The 23,976-nt window shown below is 33.3% G+C and overlaps 3 protein-coding genes across 5 annotated transcripts; all 3 read right to left on the bottom strand.

The window, feature by feature from the left end:
• Positions 1–1,879: 1,879 nt before the first annotated feature.
• On the bottom strand, positions 1,880–9,343 carry LOC128032052 (ankyrin repeat-containing protein BDA1-like). The gene is made up of 2 exons (XM_052634578.1): positions 8,612–9,343; positions 1,880–2,811 (listed from the first exon to the last, which is right to left on the bottom strand). The coding sequence occupies exons 1-2, from the start codon at positions 9,206–9,208 to the stop codon at positions 2,047–2,049; spliced, it is 1,362 nt and encodes a 453-aa protein (XP_052490538.1). The 5' UTR covers positions 9,209–9,343; the 3' UTR covers positions 1,880–2,046.
• On the bottom strand, positions 7,602–23,172 carry LOC105792982 (ankyrin repeat-containing protein BDA1). 2 transcript variants are annotated; one of them, XM_052634577.1, is made up of 2 exons: positions 22,482–23,172; positions 7,602–8,536 (listed from the first exon to the last, which is right to left on the bottom strand). In XM_052634577.1, exons 1-2 carry the CDS (start codon positions 23,076–23,078, stop codon positions 7,769–7,771), a joined length of 1,365 nt encoding a protein of 454 aa, XP_052490537.1. In that variant the 5' UTR covers positions 23,079–23,172; the 3' UTR covers positions 7,602–7,768. The 2 variants fall into 2 exon arrangements, with proteins under 2 accessions (XP_052490537.1, XP_052490536.1); XM_052634576.1 differs by lacking the exon at positions 7,602–8,536 and adding an exon at positions 21,453–22,402 and having other exon boundaries at positions 22,482–23,170.
• On the bottom strand, positions 15,310–17,014 carry LOC105792981 (ankyrin repeat-containing protein BDA1). Of its 2 annotated transcripts, XM_012621868.2 has the most exons (3): positions 16,297–16,982; positions 15,774–16,218; positions 15,517–15,664 (listed from the first exon to the last, which is right to left on the bottom strand). In XM_012621868.2, the coding sequence occupies exons 1-3, from the start codon at positions 16,891–16,893 to the stop codon at positions 15,612–15,614; spliced, it is 1,095 nt and encodes a 364-aa protein (XP_012477322.2). In that variant the 5' UTR covers positions 16,894–16,982; the 3' UTR covers positions 15,517–15,611. The 2 variants fall into 2 exon arrangements, with proteins under 2 accessions (XP_012477319.2, XP_012477322.2); XM_012621865.2 differs by having other exon boundaries at positions 15,310–16,218; positions 16,297–17,014.
• Positions 23,173–23,976: the final 804 nt, after the last annotated feature.

The raw sequence follows: 23,976 nt of genomic DNA, 5'->3' as shown, positions 1-23,976 counted from the left end.
TTTAGGTGGCCTAAGTATTTCGGTTGTCCGTAAAATTGAGAGACAAAATTTAAGTTCGATTCAGGAACAATACTGATTCGTTGAGATGAAAATTTGAAAAGAAGGTTGTCGGTCTCTTAAAAAAAAAAAGCAGTTTTTTTCAGTTAAAAAAATTAGATCCATGAGTTTTCTTTTTCTTTTCATTGGATAAAGATATATCTCTTGGAAAAAGTAAATTTATACAAAGCAATTACATAAAGAAAAAGAAAGCATTAATTAAAAAAAAGAAACCAAGTACATAAAGTATAGTACAATATAAACTAGATTGTCCTTTTCAAGCGTTGAATGACTCCGACATTGCTGTCACTACGAAAAACTCTACGTAAGTGTTTGAACTACTTGGAATTTTGGGACGTATATGATTGTATGACTTTAAAATAAACGAAAGTCGGGAGCCAAGTGTGAAACTAATTACTCAAAGAGTAATACAAGAAATGAACGAATCAACTGTAATTCATTTCATAAACTTTCTTATTATGTACATACTGACTCTCCACATATTTATACAACAACGCATGCAACTAACTACTAACTGATGACTAACTGAAGAGTAACCGTTTTACAAACTGCTAACAACTTTATTAACTGCTCTATCATTCCCCTAGTTTGTTTGACTTTTGAACCTCATGATCATTAAAAGACATAACTCGAAGAGCACTCCTGAAGAACCCAAAACGTTTAGGTGTAATGGGCTTTGTTAGCACATCAGAAATCTGCTGAGCCGACGGGACAAAATTAACTTGCAGTAACCCAGCAAGAATTTTCTCTCGTACGAAATGTTGATCTATCTCAACATGTTTCATCCTAGCATGATGTGTGGGGTTCTCAGCCACTGAAACTGTAGCTGAATTATCACACCATACTACTGGAGTTTTTGACACTGAGATGCCTACCTCGTCCAACAACTGTTTGATCCACAGTAACTCCGACACGCAGTTGGCTAGACTGCGGTATTCTGCTTCAGCTGAGGATCGGGACACCACTGTCTGCTTCTTTGAGCACCAAGCAACCGGATTAGTCCCTATATACACAATATAACCAGACGTAGAGCGACGATCATCCACAGAGGAAGCCCAGTCTGCATCAGAGTAGCACACCAGTTCTGGTTGTCCTTTTGAGTAAAACAGGCCATGGTCCAAAGTGCCAGTCAAATACCTCAATACTTGTTTGACAGCTCGCCAATGAGTATCAGTTGGAGCATTCATAAACTGACTCAACTTATTAACACAGAACGATAAATCCGGACGAGTGATGCAAACATACTGAAGCATACCAACCAGACTGCGATATTAGTGAACATCAGAAAAGGGAGGGCTGTTGTCTAAAGCAACCAGCTTGGGGGAGCTCACCATGGGCGTGGGTGTGGCTGCGGCCGCAACCATACCAGCTTTTTGCAGTAGCTCAGTAACATATTTTTTCTGACTAAGCAACATTCCATGTGCTGAGCGTTTCACATCAATCCCTAAAAAGAAACTGAGTTCACCCATATCTTTGAGGGAAAATTTATTGTGAAGCTGACTGACTACCTCACTTATGTGTTGCCCAGAGCTGCCAGTGAGCACAATATCATCAACAGGGATTTGACTTGACTTAAAAAAGAGCCAATTTTTGGCTGTTAAAAAATGGGATAAAAAATCCTTTTAGACATCAATGATGAACAGGGTTTTATTAAGAATTATTTGAATAGAATGAATATAGCTGTTGTTTATGAATTTATTGACTCATTGAAAAATTTGTTAATTTTGAATCAACAGTACTTCGGAAATTATTTTTTTAAATTAGAAAATAGGATGGTTAGTTTTTCTTTGTTTTTTGTTTCGTTGCAAAGGACAAAGATATCTGCTGGGAAAAGTAATCTTATTTATTAAATTTATCCAAAGCAATTACATAAATTTTTTACCTAAGAGAAAAGATACTAATCCAGAGAAAATGGAAAAAAGTACATAACATAAGATAACATATAAACTACATTGACATTCGCAACCGTTGAACGATTCCAACATTATTCTACTTGCGGAAAAGTCTGCGTAATTGTCTGATTTCCCTGTACTTTGGCTGCTTCGATAACCATACGCTTCTAACAACTAAGAGCAACGGGAGAAGAATGGCTGTCCACATGACAACAAAGTTGATGCTTGCCCAAAACGTGGAAGGAGATATTATTGTCATGCAGTTAAAATAGGAGACGGATAGATAATAAAGCGGGATGAGAAGAATACTAGGTACATTGGATAAAAGCAAAACGGTTAGAAGAACTGGAAGCCCAAATGCTATAAAATTGAAAAACCAAAACCCTAAAAACAAGTTGGGATTCATGATTGCTGTACCAGTTTTCCTTGTTTCTTCACCCAACAGAAATTTAAAACGATACTCACTGTAGTTGTCGTTAAAGAGTTTAAATTTAGTAGTGGTAGTAAGGTTTGTGGTGGTGGTGGGGATAGTGTTATCACCTTGCCAAAGACCTCTTGGTGGGCTTAAAGAGGACTGGTAGATTGCTGTTATGACCAGCGCCGCTACCACCAGTGTTGCGTTGAGCATGTTCTCCGACAACCCATTCCTTGCACGAATCAACTTCACTAATGCTCTTTCAGACCTACTAGTTCTTTTCTTAATGCGCTCAATCTTGGCGGTGGTGGTATCATCGTCTTCGGCGCCACTCATGTTCAGCCCTTGTCTTTCAACCCTTTCTATGATTTCTCGAGCTGTCAAACCTTCCGAGTTCTTAGCGTTTGCATCTAACCCATAAAAGGACTCCAACAACAGTTGTACTGCCTGCGTAGAATATTATAAATAGTCATAATTAATAAAATGATCAAAGGAACGCAACTTATCATTATATTGCATATATACCTGATGTTGTTGCTTTGTAGCTGCAATGTGCAACACAGTGTTGTCATCATCATCTCTCCAATTCACAACCTTTCTTTCCAAACCATTGCCTCCTCCTCGACGGTTCTTTCGAAGCCATCCATGTAAGAGATTAAAAGCGTCTGTGTGGTCGTTTTTCAGAGCAAGATGTAATGCAGTCTCGTTACGAACCGTGACATCCTCAACGCATTCAGGGCAAGTTTCAAGGAAGTGGAATAAAAGATTAGAGTTCCCCACTGCAGCTGCCCAATGGAAAGGAGTCATCCCTTCCCTTCCTTTGACGCGAACCAGGTCTTTATCGGTCTTCAACAGTCGAAGCACTAGCTTGGTATGCCCCATTTTGAGGGCCAAGTGCATGGGGCTAAACCCGTCTTGGTTTAGCTTCCGACCAAACGAAGGCTTCAAGTTGATCATCTCCATTGCAAACTTAATTTGGCCTTCATTTGCTGCTATGTGAAGTGGAGTATCGATGAAAGGAATCTGATCAATATGCTCCAACATGTACGGATCCTTTCGAATTAGAGCGTACAAGGCATCAGTATCTCCTGTTCCAGCTACTTCTCGCAAGCTTGGATCCATGCTTTTGTTTCTTTCTTTAAATGATGAAGAAATTAGGAGAGTTGCAAACTGACTATCCTTATTTGAAACCTCAACTGATTTAAACCAAGCTTACACTAAACTAATCCGTCAAGGGTGTAATACCCAATTATTGCCCGGGGCCCAAACCAAATACTAAAACTAAATACAATTACAAATCCAATAAAATTTGGGCCAATCCTAATCCAATTACTAGGCCCAATTAGCCTAAAGTTTTAGAAACCCTAGCAGCTAGCAGCTAGCAGCAAAACCAGCAGCCGCAGCAACCTCACCCACGTCCCAACATCGCAGCACGTCGCCCACCATGCACGATCTTCCAGCAACAAACCACAAACCGCGAGCACGTTAGCATAACAGAAAGATAAAAAAGTGATAAAAGGGGTTTTTTTTTCGTAAATGGGGGGATTGAAAAGAGAAAAACGGATTGATACAGAAAAAATAGAAGAAAATAAAAAAACAGTATACTGGAGGTGATTTTTTGCAACGATTGTTTGTTTCTATTTTTGAATCTTTTTGTTTATTCATCGTGTGTAAAAAAGGAAAAAGAAAAGATTAAGAGGTGAAAAATTTACCTAGTATTGTTGAATCTTTCCCCTCTTCGTCGCAATCAGAGACTGGGGCGGCAACGGAAGCTGTGGGACGGTCCTGTTGGCGGCGGCGGCAAAGGGAAATGAGAATCCTAGCAGAGGGTTCATCTGTTTTCTGTAAAAGAAGGGAAAAAAATGAATCCTTTAGAAAATTTTTGATTTTTATAAAGGGCATGAAACGGCGTCGTTTAGGCCTGTTTCAGTGGCCCCAAAACGGCGCCGTATAGGCCTATACCCGCGTGTGTGACCCGACAGGCCTAGGTGACCCGCGTGTTTTCGCTGGTGGAGATATTTTCGCAATCGGTCCCCTTTCTTTTGTGCCATCTTCAATGAAGTTTTTTTCACATATTTTCAATTTTGGCCACAAAATTTCTCTCTTGTTTCAATTTGGTCCATAGACCATGAACGACGCCGTTGGATTAGCTTGGGGATATTTCCCTTTGGGTCTTCTTCCTGTTTCGCGCTTTATGATTTGGTCCCTTTTTGTGTTTTCCATTTTTTAATTCGGCCCCCAAACTCCGTTTATTTTCAATTTAATCCTTAATCTGTCTTTTTGGGTTTTTTAAGTATTTTAATATATTATTAATACTGTTATATTGCATCATTATTATTATGATTATTATTATTATTATTATTATTATTATTATAACCATGTATTTGTGCATACTTCTTATAATATATGCATATACATTTTATATTTCATATACGTACATACATTTGTTTTTGTTTGTTTTGTGTTTTATAATTTTAAAATATATATGTACATTTTATAATACATATACATATGCGCATATATTTTCATATTTTATAATCCTAAATACATGCATACATTCTTATAATACGTATATACGTATATTTTATTATTATTTTAAATTATTATAAATATATATTTGTTTTTTGCATATGTCATTTTTTATATACATATTATACTTATATATACATATTTTAATATATACATACACATATTTTCATAATTTACTTATATATATTATACTTATATATTTTTTATTTTGTAAATACATATACATATATCTCATTACACATATGTGTGTACGTTTGACATTAAATGTGTTTTACATATCTTATAGTTTCAAAATATGTTTATATACGCATACCTATTTTATGATAAGTATATATACGTTTATACTTTTATGTATATTACTCGCACACATTCATATATTTTATATATTTCATATTTTTCTATACATATGTGTATATATATAAATGCATATTTCAATTTTTTTATATACATACTTTACATTTTTTTATTTCTTAATTTTTTTATATACATGTGTATATATATAAATGCATATTTCATATTTTTTTATACATATGTGTATATATATAAGTACATAAAGTATAGTACAATATAAACTAGATTGTCCTTTTCAAGCGTTGAATGACTCCGACATTGCTGTCACTACGAAAAACTCTACGTAAGTGTTTGAACTACTTGGAATTTTGGGACATATATGATTGTATGACTTTAAAATAAACGAAAGTCGGGAGCTAAGAAACTATTATCGTGAGAATGGTGTTGACTATTGCCCACATCATCATGGGTGATATTGTTGCCATCGAGTAATACTAAGACACGCTTAGATAAGAAAGCGGGAGAAGTACAAAAGGAACATTAGTGAGCACCAAAACTGTTATAAGAACAGGAAGCTCAAATGCTAAAATATTAATAAACCAAAACAATAAATACCATAGAGGATTCATTATTGTTGTACCAATTTGTCTTGATCCTAGACCCAAAAAGGATTCATCGTGTTTGTTGACAGCGAGGGGAAGAGTAGTGTTTGAGATGGAGATACTGTGATCACCTTCATCTTGCCGAGCACCTGCCGGTGGACTTAAACATGATTGGTAGATTGCTGTTATAACCAGCGTCGTAACCACCGGGGTTGCATTGATCATGTTCTCCGATAATTCATTCCTTGCACGAATCCTCGTTGTACATACTACATACTCTTTCAATCCAACTAGTTTTTTTCTTGATGCGATTAATCTTGGCAGTGGTATCATCCTCTTCGCCACTCACGTTCAAGCCTTGTCTTTTAACCTTTTGCAATGGTTTCTCCTGCTGTCAAACCTTCCGAGTTGTTAGCTTTTACATCTAACGACCAAAAGGAATCTAACGACAGTTCCATTGCCTGCGTAGAAACAGCCATTAATAAATTATCAAAGGGATATACGCAACTTATCACCGTATATATATACATTAGGAGAGTTGCAAAATGATTATATAGCACTCTTTTAAATAATGCAAGTGATGAATAAATTAGGAGAGTTGCAAAATGACATGAACCACTAACTATCACTTACTTGAAAATTAGTTAGTTATGAATAAATTAGGAAAAAATTAGTTATGAAGTATGTCTTAATTGCTCGACCTTAAGTAAAAGAATGATGCAAAGTGATGGGTCTAATAAGATGAAAAAACAATCTTAACCAATCTCGATAGTTATTTTCTATGGGATTGACTCTACTATTTGTGCTGTTATTTATTTATTGTTCAGGCTTATGAATATTGTTTTTGATGGATTTAACACCCATTTGTAGAACCATAAAAGACAAGGCTCAAAATACGTTACGAGCCAAGCATAGCCATTGGAATTGACACAAATGTAAAATATATCTTTTTTGTAGAAAATACACAAGTTTAAGGAACTAGCTATTGACGGGAGCCTACATTAACCATTGCTCGATGAGCATCTTTTTCAAACAAAAATCAAGCATGATCATGTGGCCTATTTAAATCATTAGGAACAACTTTGACAATGCAATTTGCCGGTCTATTATACTTTTGCGGGACGTGTCGAAACTTAAGTTGCCAATCTTATTTGCATAAATCATATATTAAACGAAATTTAGAAAGGTTATCATCAACCACAAATGTAAATTATTATTATTATTATTTTGGTATCAACAATATTCAACTTAGATTATATTATAAATATAATAAATTTATTTATTATTACTCATTGTTAATATTATAATCTACGAAATATTAATTTGAGTTATTTTAAGTAATTAATATAAATTATTTGTAAAATTTAATTTAAATTATATTTAGCTTATATAGTTAATATAAATGAGAGATAAAATTGTATTTAGACACTCAAAACTAGCTTTAGAAAAGTAAAACGAAATTTGAAGTTTTGATTTGACTTAAAAAGATGGTTTTGAAAAGCTAATTTGGCTTTTAAAAAATAGTTGCTTTTAGCTTGAAATGGGATAAAAATCCTTTTAGACATCAATGATGAACAGGGTTTTATTAAGATTCATTTGAATACAATGAATATAGCTGTTGTTTATGAATTTGTCATTTTTTAGAAAATATTTAGAGAAAATATTGACTTGTTGAAAAATTTGTTACTTTTGAATCAACAATACTTCAAAAACATCTCTTTTCACAAAAGGAAAATAATTTTTTAAATTAGAAAATAGGATGGTTGGTTTTTCTTTGTTTTTTTTTCTTTGGTTGCAACGGACAAAGATATGATCTGTTGGGAAAAGTAATCTTATTTATTAGATTTATCCAAAGCAATTTCATAATTTTTTTACCGAAGAGAAAAGATATTAATCCAGAGAAAATGGAAAAAAGTACATAACATAATAGAACATATAAACTACATTGACATTCGCAACCGTTGAATGATTCCAACATTATTCTACTTGCGGAAAAGTCTGCGTAATTGTCTGATTTCCCTGTACTTTGGCTGCTTCGATAACCATACGCTTCTAACAACTAAGAGCAACGGGAGAAGAATGGCTGTCCACATGACAACAAAGTTGAGGTTTGCCCAAAACGTGGAAGGAGATACTATTGTCATGCAGTTAAAGTAGGAGACGGATAGATAATAAAGCGGGATGAGAAGAATACTAGGTACATTGGATAAAAGCAAAACGGTTAGAAGAACTGGAAGCCCAAATGCTATAAAATTGAAAAACCAAAACCCTAAAAACAAGTTGGGATTCATGACTGCAGTACCGGTTTTCCTTGTTTCTTCACCCAACAGAAATTTAAAACGATACTCACTGTAATTGTCGTTAAAGAGTTTAAATTTAGTAGTAGTAGTAAGGTTTGAGGTGGTGGTGGGGATACTAGTGTTATCACCTTGCCAAAGACCTCTTGGTGGACTTAAAGATGACTGGTAGATTGCTGTTATGACCAGCGCCGCTACCACCAGTGTTGCGTTGAGCATGTTCTCTGACAACCCATTCCTTGCCCGAATCAACTTTACTAATGCTCTTTCAGACCTACTAGTTCTTTTCTTAATGCGCTCAATCTTGGCGGTGGTGGTATCATCGTCTTCGGCGCCACTCATGTTCAACCCTTGTCTTTCAACCCTTTCTATGATTTCTCGAGCTGTCAAGCCTTCCGAATTCTTAGCGTTTGCATCTAACCCATAAAAGGAATCCAACAACAGTTGTACTGCCTGCGTAGAATATTATAAATAATCATTAATAAAATGATCAAAGGAACGCAACTTATCATTATATTGCATATATACCTGATGTTGTTGCTTTGTAGCTGCAATGTGCAACACAGTGTTGTCATCATCATCTCTCCAATTCACAACCTTTCTTTCCAAACCATTGCCTCCTCCACGACGGTTTTTTCGAAGCCATCCATGTAAGAGATTAAAAGCGTCGGTGTGGTCGTTTTTCAGAGCAAGATGTAATGCAGTCTCGTTACGAACCGTGACATCCTCAACGCATTCAGGGCAAGTTTCAAGGAAGTGGAATAAAAGATTAGAGTTCCCCACTGCAGCTGCACAATGGAAAGGGGTCATCCCTTCCCTTCCTTTGACGCGAACCAGGTCTTTATCGGTCTTCAACAGTCGAAGCACTAGCTTGGTATGCCCCATTTGGAGGGCCAAGTGCATGGGGCTAAACCCGTCTTGGTTTAGCTTCCGACCAAACGAAGGCTTCAAGTTGATCATCTCCATTGCAAACTTAATTTGACCTTCATTTGCTGCTATGTGAAGTGGAGTATCGATGAAAGGAATCTGATCAATATGCTCCAACATGTACGGATCCTTTCGAATTAGAGCGTACAAGGCATCAGTATCTCCTGTTCCAGCTACTTCTCTCAAGCTTGGATCCATGCTTTTGTTTCTTTCTTTAAATGATGAAAAAATTAGGAGAGTTGCAAACTGACTATCCTTATTTGCAACCTCAACTGATTTAAACCAAGCTTGCACTAAACTAATTAATCCGTCAAGGGTAGATTTATATTGAATATAAATATCGAATATTTTAAAAAATGATTAATATATCTATATATGACGAGGGATATAAATCGGTGGCCGCCTATACAGTACGTCAAAATCTTGAATCCCACTCCCTGTTTCTCGCTCCGATATAATTTGGACTCATTTTCGCCATCTGTTTCAAGGCAAGTTGACCAGCTTCGCTTTCAGAAATTTTACTCTAAAATTTATATTTTTGGTATTGCGGTAAAAAATTACTTTTAGAAAATAAAATATTTATTTTAAATAATATGTTATAAAATAGATAATATATTTTGTGTATTGGTATGCGTCTTTTTTTGATATTTTATTATATTTTGTCAAACTTTTTCCACAAGCAGTGTATTAAAATTATTTTAATATTTAAACAAACATAAGTTTCAAAAACTTTAAGATGATTTTGAAAAAAAATATTTAATTTAGAAACAAATTTATTAAGAAATATCAGTATTAAAATATATAATATACTTAGGAATATCAGTTTAAAAATAAGATGAATTATGTACATTCTTATCATTTTGGTGGATATTTTTAATCAATTTATTTGACCTCAAAAAAGGACAGCTGTGTCTTGACCCCATCCCCATAGCTGTGACATAGAAAAGATTCCAAAACCATGGGCCTCATTATTATTATTTTGGTAAATTAAACCAATTTTTAATGTCTCAAACAGATCTTAATATAAAAGAATTAAATTTAAGAAATAGAGAATATTCTATCTAATGAAAAGCTGTTCATGAATTTAACGAGATTTGAATGTTTAATCATTCAATTAACATTCAAGTCTAAATGAATTGAATCCTTTAATCTTGGATATGATTTTTATCCCAAAACTTGTTTTCTTGTATTTAGGAAAAATTATATTAGGTGTGGATTTTGTTTCTCTTCTTTATATTATTATTTTTCATTGTTTTCCTGTTTTATCACAAGTAGCCCACAAGATGGGCAGACATGGTTTGTGTATATGTAGTGATGTTATTGGGTGAAAGAATACCCACCGTCTTCCACGCATCTAGTCATTTAGGACGCCGGCTTAAGTGTGGTCCCACGGTTTAGATTCCATTCTCCTTCCAATATTGGACCTCGCATTGCACCAATCAATTCGAAGGTGTGGAAAGGTCAATGGGATGAGCCGATTGGCAACTTGTGGGGGGTTGGACTTGGATAAGTTTCTTCTTCTGGATATATTCTCATATGTTAGGTTGGTTTTGCACGTGCTCTATCCGACAGTCGATTGACTGTTTGAGTCTTGATTGTTTGTACCAAAAATAATAAATCAAACCAATTATAATATTCAATAGCAGCAAGCCAGCAAGTTGTTTAACTACTTCCTCCTCGAAGACCAAGCATGTATTGGAATCTCGTAACAGGATAACCACCTTAATCTTTCATCTTTGTGGTCCACCGTTCAACTTTCTGAACACTTACAAAACATCTCCCCATTCATTGGCTTCCAATTCATACAAATCATTATCCGATAATCTTTGGACTCCAATTTTATAAATTCCAGTATCACCCCATAACCCCACAGTAGCATTGTTTCTCATTCTACCCACAATACATTTTTCAAGCCACTTCAAGTTCTCTCCATCAATGGCTCCCTCTACTACTTTGTTCTGGAAATTCATAAATCTTCCACCATCTCGTCCAACTTGATTGGGTCATTTTCTTCATGTTGTTTATTATTTGCCATAATCTCACTTGCATTCTTCCCTACATGCGGTCCCGTATTTCCTTCAACACATCTTCTTTCCATATTCTATGTATGTTGTCTGATCTCTCTCCCATTTGCCTTCCTCCACAAATCATCTCTAGGTATAAACTTCGCCATACTGACTGTCAATCTATGATTAGAGAACCACCTTCCATCTAGACTCCACAATGCTCTCTTTGCTTCTTCCAACCTACCATACCTAACGAAACAAAACCGACGACCTCTTCTATTTCTTTTTGATGCAATAAACACGTCCATTATCTTACCAAATGAGCTGCATAATGTTTCAACCAATTTCGGCCAGCGTTAGGAGGGATATTTTCCAAGTAAAGAGAATACGCCATTACTTGGGAATGACAATACGATGGTGGGGATTGTTCATGTTGTTAAGTAATATATTGCAATGTCATTAATTGTCGTTGTATAAAATTAACATATTTCCTATCATTTTTATATTTTGTTTTTAAGCTAATTTTTTGCAGCAAAAATTCATTTACTAATAATAAACCTAAAAGAAGAAGAAAAAAAATCCAAAAAGCTTCTCAAGTTGTTACAAAGACACACCTTCAAGATCTCACCACATAGCTGGACACCTCTTGCAATATCAAAATCATACATTGATTGAAAGCACAACTGAATTAATTTTAAGCATAGATAATTAGAATTATTATTCTTTACATTACAATGCATCCTTTAATTATATTAAAAATTAAAAACATAAAAACACATGGTACCATTATAATATTGCTGAAATAGGAAGCAACTATCTATTTTCTATTCTATTAGCGAAACAATTGATCTCATTATTGATGAAAAGTGAACAAAATAATGATAATGATAAAAGTTATCAAATTTATTATTGATAAAATCAAACCAAAGATCCAATTTTTTATAGATTGGTAAGGGGAATTAGGGGAAGGTTTGATTGGCTCTCAATTTAATGCCTAAAAAAAGATGTGGAAATTCATCTACGGACTTAATCTAGAGTGAGTTTGGATAGGCGGTGGGTTTACCTGCGGTTAGTGTAAAAATAGCGATGGCGGTAAGATTAGATACTGTAGCGATACTATAGCGTGAGACAAAAAGTAAACTAAACGTACCGCACAGCACCCAATCACCCATCCAAATCCACCCTTAGACTTACTCGATTTAACTCTAAATTAATCCGGCTTGATTAATATCTTTATTGAAAAATGGTTTGCGGACGCTTTTAGTATTGTAGTTAAAAGAGTAATTTTTAATGCTTATCATCTGTCGAATGTCTTTGTCACCGTCTACGATTAGTAATGGATGTAGATAACGGTAAATTTGGAGGTTTTTCAGTATTTTAATATTCTTGTTTTTAGATGAAAAATGTTTTAAGTCCTAGGGTTTATATTTATTTGGCTGTTTTTTGTTTTTTATTCTCATTTCTACAATGTTGTTGTATTACTTCAATAAATATGTCCGGTCTTTGTTTTTTTTTTAAAAAAGAAGAGTATTTTTAAAAGATAAAATATTTATGTTAAAGTAGATAATATATATTTAAATGATAGTTAAATTAGTTAATATTATAAAATATAGATGATAATGTGCTTAATTGATATATTTTATTATTTATTTTAATTAATTTTGGACATGAATTTTACTTAATTTATCATTTCTATATAAATACAATTATTGTTCAATAAGTCGGAAACTAACGAATATACAAATTACACAAAAATTTGACACAAAAACTCAATTTCGCATACGAGACTTAAGATTATTTTATTTATTATTTTTATTTGAGAGATTTTATTTTTTAGAATTAAGAAAAGGGACACCAAACTCTCATGAAATTTAGGTTAATGTATTATTATTATTATTATTATTATTATTATTATTTGCTTTAGAAAGCGTGGCGCACCACAGGCACCCTTCCTAGTTTTAGGGTATACTAGCAATATATGTCCTTTTAGAAAATAATTAGAGTATTAGGTAGATTTTTTAATATTTATAGAAATAAGTTGATTTTGGAGAAAGAAATATAAAATGCGTCTTGTAGGATAAAATATATATATTTTAATAACTTGACGCATTAATTCATTTGATCAAAAGTTAAATGTTAGTAATTTTATTTTTGAGACTCGGTTTTAATTCATCTCCTACGATATTTATATTTTTATCTCATGTTATTTTAAAAATAGTGCTTTTAATTAATAAATATATTATTTTTAATTTTTAATTCATCTTTTAATCAATAACTTTTTATTATATAAATAAAATAATAAATATGTAACTATTACATATATCTTTATGTTAAAGATATTTTAATTAATAACTCGAAAGTAATATAACACATTTAGAAATCAGTCGATTTTAAACAAACAATACTTCAAATATATCTGTTTTTATTAAATTTATCCAAAGCAATTACATAGTGTTTTTTTTTCAAAAAGAAAAGATATTAATACAGAGAAAATGGAAAAGAGTACATAATATAATATATAAATTAGACTGACATTCGCATGAATTGAATTATTCCGACATTATTGTCATTGCGGACACGTCTGCGTATTTGTCTGATTTCCCGGTACTTTGGCAGCATCCATAACCATACGCCTCCAAAAACTAAGAGAGACGGGAGAATAATGGCTGCCCACATGACAACAGAGTTGAGGTTTGCCCAAAACATGGACGGAGATATTAATGTCATGCAGTTAAAGTAGGAGACGGATAGAAAATAAAGCGGGAGAAGAAGAATATAAAAGGAAAACGGTTAGAAGAACCGGAAGCCCAAATGCTATAAAATTGAATAACCAAAACCCTAAAAACAAGTTGGGATTCATGATTGCTGTACCAGTTTTCATTGTTTCTTCACCCAACACATGTTTAGAAAGTTTTTCAGCGTAATTGTCGTTAAAGAGTTTAAATTTAGTGGTAGTAGTAAGGTTTGAGGTGGTGGTGGGGTTACTCGTGTTATCACCTTGCCAAAGACCTCTCGGTCGGCTTATATTTACAAAATATAAAAAATGTATAAGTATAATATATAAGTAAACTATGAAAATATGTATATGCATGTATTAAAATATGTATATATAAGTATATGTATATAAAAAATGAAATATGCAAAAAAAATATTTATAATAATTTCAAAAAATGTACGTATATGTATATTATAGAAAATGAATGTATATACGTATGGACTATAAAGTTTGGAAAATGTATATGTATTATAAAATGTAAATGTATATATATATTTATGAAAATTAAAGTAATATGTATTTAAATATATATAAAGATACGTATATAAATTGTGTAATATAAAAACGTATGTACATATATAAATTATAAAAAATGTACGTATATTTCAAAAAATGTATGCATAAATATGGTTGTAATGGTAATAATAACACCATAAAATGATATTATACAATAATAAAAATAATAGTAAAAATAATTAATAATAAATAACTAATAACAGATAGGGGATTAAATTAGAACAGAAATAAAACTTGTGATTGAATTTAAAAAGAAAAAAATAATTAAACACATTTTGAAAAACAAGAAGGATCAAACGAGAAAATAAACCATTTACAAAACGCGCGGATCCTCTCAGGGTCGGATCGGGTCGCGCATGGGTACAGGCCTATACGGCACCGTTTTGAAACCACTGATCAGGCTCCAAACGGTGCCGTGTTGTATGCTGCATAAAAGCCATTTAAAGGTTTAAAAAAAAAAAAAAAAACCCCTAGGTTATTCCTCTCCTGCGTGCGCCGCTTCTTCCCAAAAGCCCTCTACTCCTTCATTCTGCACCCTGCACAGAACAAGGAAGGGCTTCGGAAGCACGCCTCCCAGGTATGGTTCCTCCTTTTCTTTTCTATTTGTTTTATGCAAAAAACAGTAAATCAAAAGGAAAAAATGAAAAGAAAATCCCAAAGAGAAAATCACCTCTCCAAATTGCTATTTTTCTCTGTGTTGTTTTTTTTTTTATATTCTTCTAATCGTTTCTTGATACAATCTTCGTAACCCCTTTTTACAAATTTAATTCGGCCTTATATTGCCGAAATCACAACGAAAAAGAATATAGCTGTTGTTTATGAATTTGTATTTTTTAGAAAATATTTAGAGAATAATATCGATTTATTAAAAATTTGTTAATTTTGAATTAACAATACTTCGAAAATATCTCTTTTACAAAAAGGAAAATATTCTTTTAAATTATAAAATAGGATGGTTGGTTTTTCTATGTTTTTTTTTTCTGTTGCAAAGGACAAAGATATTGTTGGAAAAAGTAATCTTATTTATTAAATTTATCCAAAACAATTACATAAATTTTTTACCGAAAATGGAAAAAAGTACATAACGTAAGAGAACATATAAACAACATTGACATTCGCAACCGTTGAATGGTTCCAACATTATTTTACTTGCGGAAAAGTCTGCGTAATTGTCTGATTTCCCTGTACTTTGGCTGCTTCCATAACCATACGCTTCTAACAACTAAGAGCAACGGGAGACCAATTGCTGCCCACATGATAACATAGTTGATGCTTGCCCAAAACGAGGAAGGAGATATTATTGTCATGCAGTTGAAGTAGGAGACGGATAGATAATAAAGCGGGATGAGAAGAATACTAGGTACATTGGATAAAAGCAAAACGGTTAGAAGAACTGGAAGCCCAAATGCTATTAAATTGAATAACCAAAACCCTAAAAACAAGTTGGGGTTCATGATTGTTGTACCAGTTTTCCTTGTTTCTTCACCCAACACATGTCTAGAACTTGCTATATCGTAATTGTCGTTAAAGAGTGTAAATTTAGTAGTAGAAGTAAGGTTTGAGGTGGTGGTGCGGATAGTGTTATCACCTTGCCAAAGACCTCTTGGTGGGCTTAAAGATGACTGGTAGATTGCTGTTATGACCAGCGCCGCTACCACCAGTGTTGCGTTGAGCATGTTCTCTGACAACCCATTCCTTGCACGAATCAACTTTACTAATGCTCTTTCAGACCTACTAGTTCTGTTCTTAATGCGCTCAATCTTGGCGGTGGTGGTATCATCGTCTTCGGCGCCACTCATGTTCAGCCCTTGTCTTTCAACCCTTTCTATGATTTCTCGAGCTGTCAAACCTTCCGAGTTCTTAGCGTTTGCATCTAACCCATAAAAGGACTCCAACAACAGTTGTACTGCCTGCATAGTATATTATAAATAGTCATAATTAATAAAATGATCAAAGGAACGCAACTTATCATTATATTGCATATATACCTGATGTTGTTGCTTTGTAGCTGCAATGTGCAACGCAGTGTTGTCATCATCATCTCTCCAATTCACAACCTTTCTTTCCAAATCCTTGCCTCCTCCACAACGGTTCTTTCGAAGCCATCCATGTAAGAGATTAAAAGCGTCGGTGTGGTCGTTTTTCAGAGCAAGATGTAATGCAGTCTCGTTACGAACCGTGACATCCTCAACGCACTCAGGGCAAGTTTCAAGGAAGTGGAATAAAAGATTAGAGTTCCCCACTGCAGCTGCACAATGGAAAGGGGTCATCCCTTCCCTTCCTTTGACGCGAACCAGGTCTTTATCGGTCTTCAACAGTCGAAGCACTAGCTTGGTATGCCCCGTTTGGAGGGCCAAGTGCATGGGGCTAAACCCGTCTGGGTTTAGCTTCCGACCAAACGAAGGCTTCAAGTTGATCATCTCCATTGCAAACTTAATTTGGCCTTCATTTGCTGCTATGTGAAGTGGAGTATCGGTGAAAGGAATCTGATCAATATGCTCCAACATGTACGGATCCTTTCGAATTAGAGCGTACAAGGCATCAGTATCTCCTGTTCCAGCTACTTCTCTCAAGCTTGGATCCATGCTTTTGTTTCTTTCTTTAAATGATGAAGAAATTAGGAGAGTTGCAAACTATCCTTATTTGAAACCTCAACTGATTTAAACCAAGCTTACACTAAACTATTCCGTCAAGGGTAGATTTATATTGAATATAAATATCGAATATTTTAAAAAATGATTAATATATCTATATTTGATGAGGGATATAAATCGGTGGCCGCCTATCACAGACGACAAAATCTTGAATCCCACTCCCTGTTTCTCACTTTGATATAATTTGGACGCATTTTCGCCACTTGTTTAAAGGCAAGTTGACCAGCTTCGCTTTCAAAAATTTTTACTCTAAAATTTATATTTTTAGTATTGTTGTGAAAATAAAATATTTATTTTAAGTAATATGTTATAAAATAGATAATATATTTTGTGTATTGGTAGTATGTGTCCTTTTTTTAATATTTTACTATTTTTTGTCAATCTTTTTCCACAAGCAGCGTATCAAAATTATTTCAATATTTAAACAAACATAAATTTCAAAAATTTTAAGATAATTCTGAAAAAAATATTTAATTTAGAAACAAATTTCTTAAGAAATATCAGTATTAAAACATATTTTAAAATATATAATTTACATAGGAATATCAGTTTAAAAATAAGATGTTTAAAATTTTGAATTATGTACATTCTTATCATTTTGGTGGATATTTTTAATCAATTTTTTTCTTGATATATATTGATCATAAAATAAATTTTTATATAACATATCAAATTTTCAGGTAAATAATCCAAGATATGGAACAATTTTGAATTATAAACTTTTATCAACTTTTTTTACACTTCTTCGATCATTATGAAATGTGGAAAATTTTATATCAAAATTTTATTAGATAAATATACAGAGGGTTAAAAAAACTAATTGAGATTTATTTGACCTCAAAAAAGGATAGTTGTGTCTTGACCCCATCCCCAGAGCTGTGACATAGAAAAGATTCCAAAACCATGCATGGGCTCCATTATTATTATTTTCGTAAATTAAAATAATACTATTAAGATAACGTATTAGTCTGTGTAACGCTAATGTAATCTGCTTGTTCTAAATCTTGTACAAAATAAAGTGGATTTTTAAATACTTGGACCTCAGTGAATCTTGTCGCTATAATCTTGTGAGTTCTTGGGATATGTCGAAAACAAATCTTTCAATCTCAATGCATCATTCCATGAATAGAATGTAATTCCATCAACTAACTATCAACTGCTCCTCTCTCTGCAATCATCTCCATCAGAAGAGTGTTATCACTCTTAATCTCTAATTGACAAAACTTTTTCTCCCATGCTATACGTAACCCTTTTAAAATGTCTCTGACAGTTCTTAGTTCTTAATAAAAGAACTAAATCGATTGAATTGATACCGTTTAAGCATTAGAGAATATTCTAACTAATAAAAAGCTTGTAAATTGTGTTCATGAATTTAACGAGATTTGAATGTTTAATCATTTAATTAACGTTCAAATCTAAATGAATTGAATCGTTTAATCTTCGATATGATTTTCTATCCCAAAACTTGTTTTCTTGTATTTAGGAAAAATTATATTAGGTGTAGGATTTTGTTTTTCTCTTCTTTATATTATTATTTTTCATTGCTTTCCTGTTTTATCACAAGTAGCCCACTAGATGGGCAGACATGGTTTGTGTATATGTAGTGATGTTATTGGGTGAAAGAATACCCACCGTCTTCCACGCATCTAATCATTTAGGACGCCGGCTTAAGTGTGGTCCCACGGTTAAGATTCCATTCTCCTTCCAATATTGGACCTCGCATTGCACCAATCAATTCGAAGTTGTGGAAAGGTCAATGGGATGAGCCGACTGGGAACTTGTGGGGGGTTGGACTTGGATAAGTTTCTTCTTTTGGATATATTCTCATATGCTAGGTTGGTTTTGCACGTGCTCTACCCGACAGCCGATTGACCGTTTGAGTGTTGATTGTTTGCACCAAAAATAATAAATCAAACCAATTTTACTATTCAATAGCAGCAAGTTGTTTAACTACTTCCTCCTCGAAGACCATGTATTGGAATCTCGTAACAGGATAACCACCTTACTCTTTCATCTTTGTTGTCCACCGTTCAACTTTCTGAAACACTTGCAAAACATCTCCCCATTCATTGGCTTCCAATTCATACAAATCATTACCCGATAATCTTTGGACTCCAATTTTATAAATTCCAGTATCACCCCATAACCCCACAGTAGCATTGTTTCTCATTCTACCCACAATACATTTTTCAAGCCACTTCAAGTTCTCTCCATCAATGGCTCCCTCTACTACTTTGTTCTGGAAATTCATAAATCTTCCACCATCTCGTCCAACTTGATTGGGTCATTTTCTTCATGTTGTTTATTATTTGCCATAATCTCACTTGCATGCGGCCCCGTATTTCCTTCAACACATCTTCTTTCCATATTCTATGTATGTTGTCTGACCTCTCTCCCATTTGCCTTCCTCCACAAATCATCTCTAGGTTTAAACTTCGCCATACTGACTGTCAATCTATGATTAGAGAACCACCTTCCATCTAGACTCCACAATGCTCTCTTTGCTTCTTCCAACCTACCATACCTAACGAAATCTTTTTGATGCAATAAACACGTCCATTATCTTACCAAATTAGCTGCATAATGTTTCAACCAATTTCGGCCAGCGTTAGGAGGGATATTTTCCGAGTAAAGAGAATACGCCATTACTTGGGAATGACAATACGATGGTGGGGATTGTTCATGTTGTTAAGTAATATTGCAATGTCATTAATTGTCGTCTAAAATTAACATATTTCCTATCATTTTTATATTTTGTTTTTAGGCTAATTTTTCGCAGCAAAAATTCATTTACTAATAATAAACCTAAAAGAAGAAGAAAAAAGTCCAAAAAGCTTCTCAAGTTGTTACAAAGACACACCTTCAAGATCTCACCACATAGCTGGACACCTCTTGCAATATCAAAATCATACATTGATTGAAAGCACAACTGAATTAATTTTAAGCATAGATAATTAGAATTATTATTCTTTACATTAACTAGCTTCATAAGGAGGGTTATAACATTAATTATATTAAAAATTAAAAACATAAAAACACATGGTAACTATTTATATTGCTGAAATAGGAAGCAACTATCTATTTTCTATTCTATTATTGATGAAAAGTGAACAAAATTATATTATATAATAAAAGTTATCAAATTTAAGAAACCGAGGAAGGAATTTCTTTTATTGATAAAATCAAACCAAAGATCCAATTTTTTATAGATTGGTAAGGGGAATTAGGGGAAGGTCCTGATTGGCTCTCAATTTAATGCCTAAAAAAAGATGTGGAAATTCATCCACGGACTTAATCTAGGGTGAGTTTGGATGGGTGGTGGGTTTACCTGCGGTTAGTATAAAAACAGCGGTGGCGGTGAGATTAGATACTGTAACGATACTGTAGCGTGAGACAAAAAGTAAACTAAATGCACCGCCCACCCCTAGACTTACTCGATTTAACACTAAGTTAATCCGTCTTGATTAATATCTTAATAGAAAAATGGTTAGCGGACGCTTTTAGTATTGTAGTTAAAAGAGTACTTTTTTTTTGCTTATCATCTGTCGAGTGTCTTTGTCACTGTCTACGATTAGTAATGGATGTAGATAACGGTAAATTTGGAGGTTTTTCAGTATTTTAATATTCTTATTTTTAGATGAAAAATGTTTTAAGTCCTAGGGTTTATATTTATTTGGCTGGTTTTTGTTTTTATTCTCATTGTTGTATTACTTCAATAAATATGTCCAGTCTTTGTTTGTAAAAAGAAGAAGAAGAGTATTTTTAAAAGATAAAATATTTATGTTATAAAGTAGACAATATATATTTAAATGATAGTTAATATTATAAAATATAGATGATAATATATTTTATTATTTATTTTAATTAATTTTGGACATGAATTTTACTTAATTTATCATTTCTATAACGAATATACAAATTTGACACAAAAACTCAATTTCGCATACGAGACTTAAGATTATTTTATTTATTATTTTTATTTGAGAGATTTTATTTCTTAGAATTAAGAAAAGGGCTCATGAAATTTAGATTAATGTATTATTATTATTTGCTTTAGAAAGCGTGGCGCATCCTAGTTTTAGGGTACACTAGCAATATATGTCCTTTTAGAAAATAATTAGAGTATTAGGTAGATTTTTTAATATTTATAGAAATAAGTTGATTTTGTAAAATGCATCTTGTAGGATAAAATATATATTTTTAATAACTTGACGCATTAATTCATTTGATCAAATAGTTAAATGTTAGTCATTTTATTTTTGAGACATCTCCTACGATATTTATATTTTTATCTCATGTTATTTTTTAAAAAATAGTACTTTTTAATTAACAAATATATTATTTTCTAATTTTTAATTCATCTTTTAATCAATAACTTTTTATTATATAGATAAAATAATAAGTATGTAATTATTACATATATCTTTATGTTAAAGATATTTTTAATTAATAACTCGAAAATGATATTAACACATTTAGAAATCAGTGGATTTTAAACAAACAATACTTCAAATATATCTGTTTTTATTAAATTTATCCAAAGCAATTACATAGTGTTTTTTCTTTTTTCAAAAAGAAAAGATATTAATACAGAGAAAATGGAAAAGGGTACATAAATATAATATATAAGTTAGACTGACATTCGCAAGTACTGAATTATTCCGATATTATTGTCATTGCGGACACGTCTGCGTATTTGTCTGATTTCCCGGTGCTTTGGCAGCATACATAACCATACGCCTCCAAAAACTAAGACAGACGGGAGAATAATGGCTGTCCACATGACAACAGAGTTGAGGTTTGCCCAAAACATGGACGGAGATATTATTGTCATGCAGTTAAAGTAGGAGACGGATAGAAAATAAAGCGGGAGAAGAAGAATACGAGCTACATCGTATAAAAGGAAAACGGTTAGAAGAACCGGAAGCCCAAATGCTATAAAATTGAATAACCAAAACCCTAAAAACAAGTTGGGATTCATGATTGCCGTACCAGTTTTCATTGTTTCATTACCCAACACACGTTTAGAATGTTTTTCAGCGTATTTGTCGTTAAAGAGTTTAAATTTAGTGGTAGTAGTAAGGTTTGAGGTGGTGGTGGGGTTACTCGTGTTATCACCTTGCCAAAGACCTCTCGGTGGGCTTAAAGATGATTGGTAGATCGCTGTTATGACCAGCGCCGCTACCACCAGTGTTGCGTTGATCATGTTCTCCGACAACCCATTCTTTGTACGAATCAACCTTACTAATGCTCTTTCAGACCGACTAGTTCTTTTCTTAATGCGCTTAATCTTGGCGGTGGTCTTATCATCGTCTTCGGCGCTACTCATGTTCAACCCTTGTCTTCCAACTTTTTCTATGATTTCTCGAGCTGTCAAGCCTTCCGAGTTCTTAGCTTTTACATCTAACCCATAAAAGGAATCCAACAACAGTTGTACTGCCTGCGTAGAATATTATAAACAGTCATTAGTAAGATTATCAAAGGAATATACGCAACTTATCATTATAATGCATCTATACCTGGTGTTGTTGCTTTGTAGCTGCAATGTGCAACGCAGTGTTGTCATCATCATCTCTCCAATTCATAACCTTTCTTTCCAAATCCTTGCCTCCTCCACGACGGTTCTTTCGAAGCCATCCAAGTAAGAAATTAAAAGCGTCGGTGTGGTCGTTTTTCAGAGCAAGATGTAATGCAGTCTCGTTGCGAACCGTGACATCCTCAACGCATTCAGGGCAAGTTTCAAGGAACTGGAATAAAAGATTAGAGTTCCCCGCTGCAGCTGCACAATGGAAAGGGGTCATCCCTTCCCTTCCTTTGACGCGAACCAGGTCTTTATCGGTCTGCAACAGTCGAAGCACTAGCTTGGTATGCCCCATTTTGAAGGCCAAGTGCATGGGGCTAAACCCGTCTTGGTTTAGCTTCCGACCAAACGAAGGCTTCAAGTTTATCATCTCCATTGCAAACTTAATTTGGCCTTCATTTGCTGCTATGTGAAGTGGAGTATCGATGAAAGGAATCTGATCAATATGCTCCAACATGTTCGGATCCTTTCGAATTAGAGCGTACAAGGCATCAGTATCTCCTGTTCCAGCTACTTCTCTCAAGCTTGGATCCATGCTTTTGTTTCCTTCTTTAAATGATGAAGAAATTAGGAGAGTTGCAAAATGACTATCCTTACTGATTTAGCTCAATCTGACACTAAACTAATCCCTCAAGGGTATATTTATATTGCATAAAAATATCGAATATTTTAAAAAATGATTAATATATTTATATCTAACGACGGATATGAATCGATGGCCGCCTATTACAGACATCAATATCTTGACTCCCACTCCCCATTTCTCACTTCAATATAATTTCGACGCATTTTCGCCATTTGCTTTAGGGCAAGTTGACCAGCTTCGCTTTTAAAATTGTACTCTTAAAATATTTAAAATTTTAGTATGGCGGAAAAAATTACTTTTAAATATTATGCTATAAAATCGATAATATATAGCAAGTTAGCAATCGTCTCCATCACAACTCAAGTATGGTTATTTGGAGTGATTGCAAACATTTAACACTATGAGAAAATTAATCTCGGATGATCTAAAGTAGTAGATAAAATCGGCAAAAGAATCGAATATCCACTAAACCTGGAGAGGACGAGGTCAAAACCATCACCAAATCACTTCCAAAATTATCACTTCCAAAATTAAAACTAAATGAATAAGAAATACTAAAAACTCAAATTTGTTAATATTATAATATATAGAATATATAAACTCAAATTCATTAATATTATGATATATGGAATATATAAATTTAAATTATAATCAATTTAAATGTGAAGTATTTTTATTTTCACACATCATCATCATTATCATTATTATGTCATGTTATTATTATCATTTTGGCATTAACAAATATTCAAATTAAATTATAGTATAAACATAATAAAATGTTAAAATATATCATAAGTCCTTGTACTTTTTACAAATTTAAATATTAGTCCATATATTGTTATTTCTA

This window comes from Gossypium raimondii, chromosome 8 (genome assembly GCF_025698545.1).
Source record: "Gossypium raimondii isolate GPD5lz chromosome 8, ASM2569854v1, whole genome shotgun sequence".
Classification (NCBI taxonomy): Eukaryota; Viridiplantae; Streptophyta; class Magnoliopsida; order Malvales; family Malvaceae; genus Gossypium; species Gossypium raimondii.
Note: the sequence above shows the minus strand (reverse complement) of the source record. Positions and strands in the feature narration are given on the sequence as shown.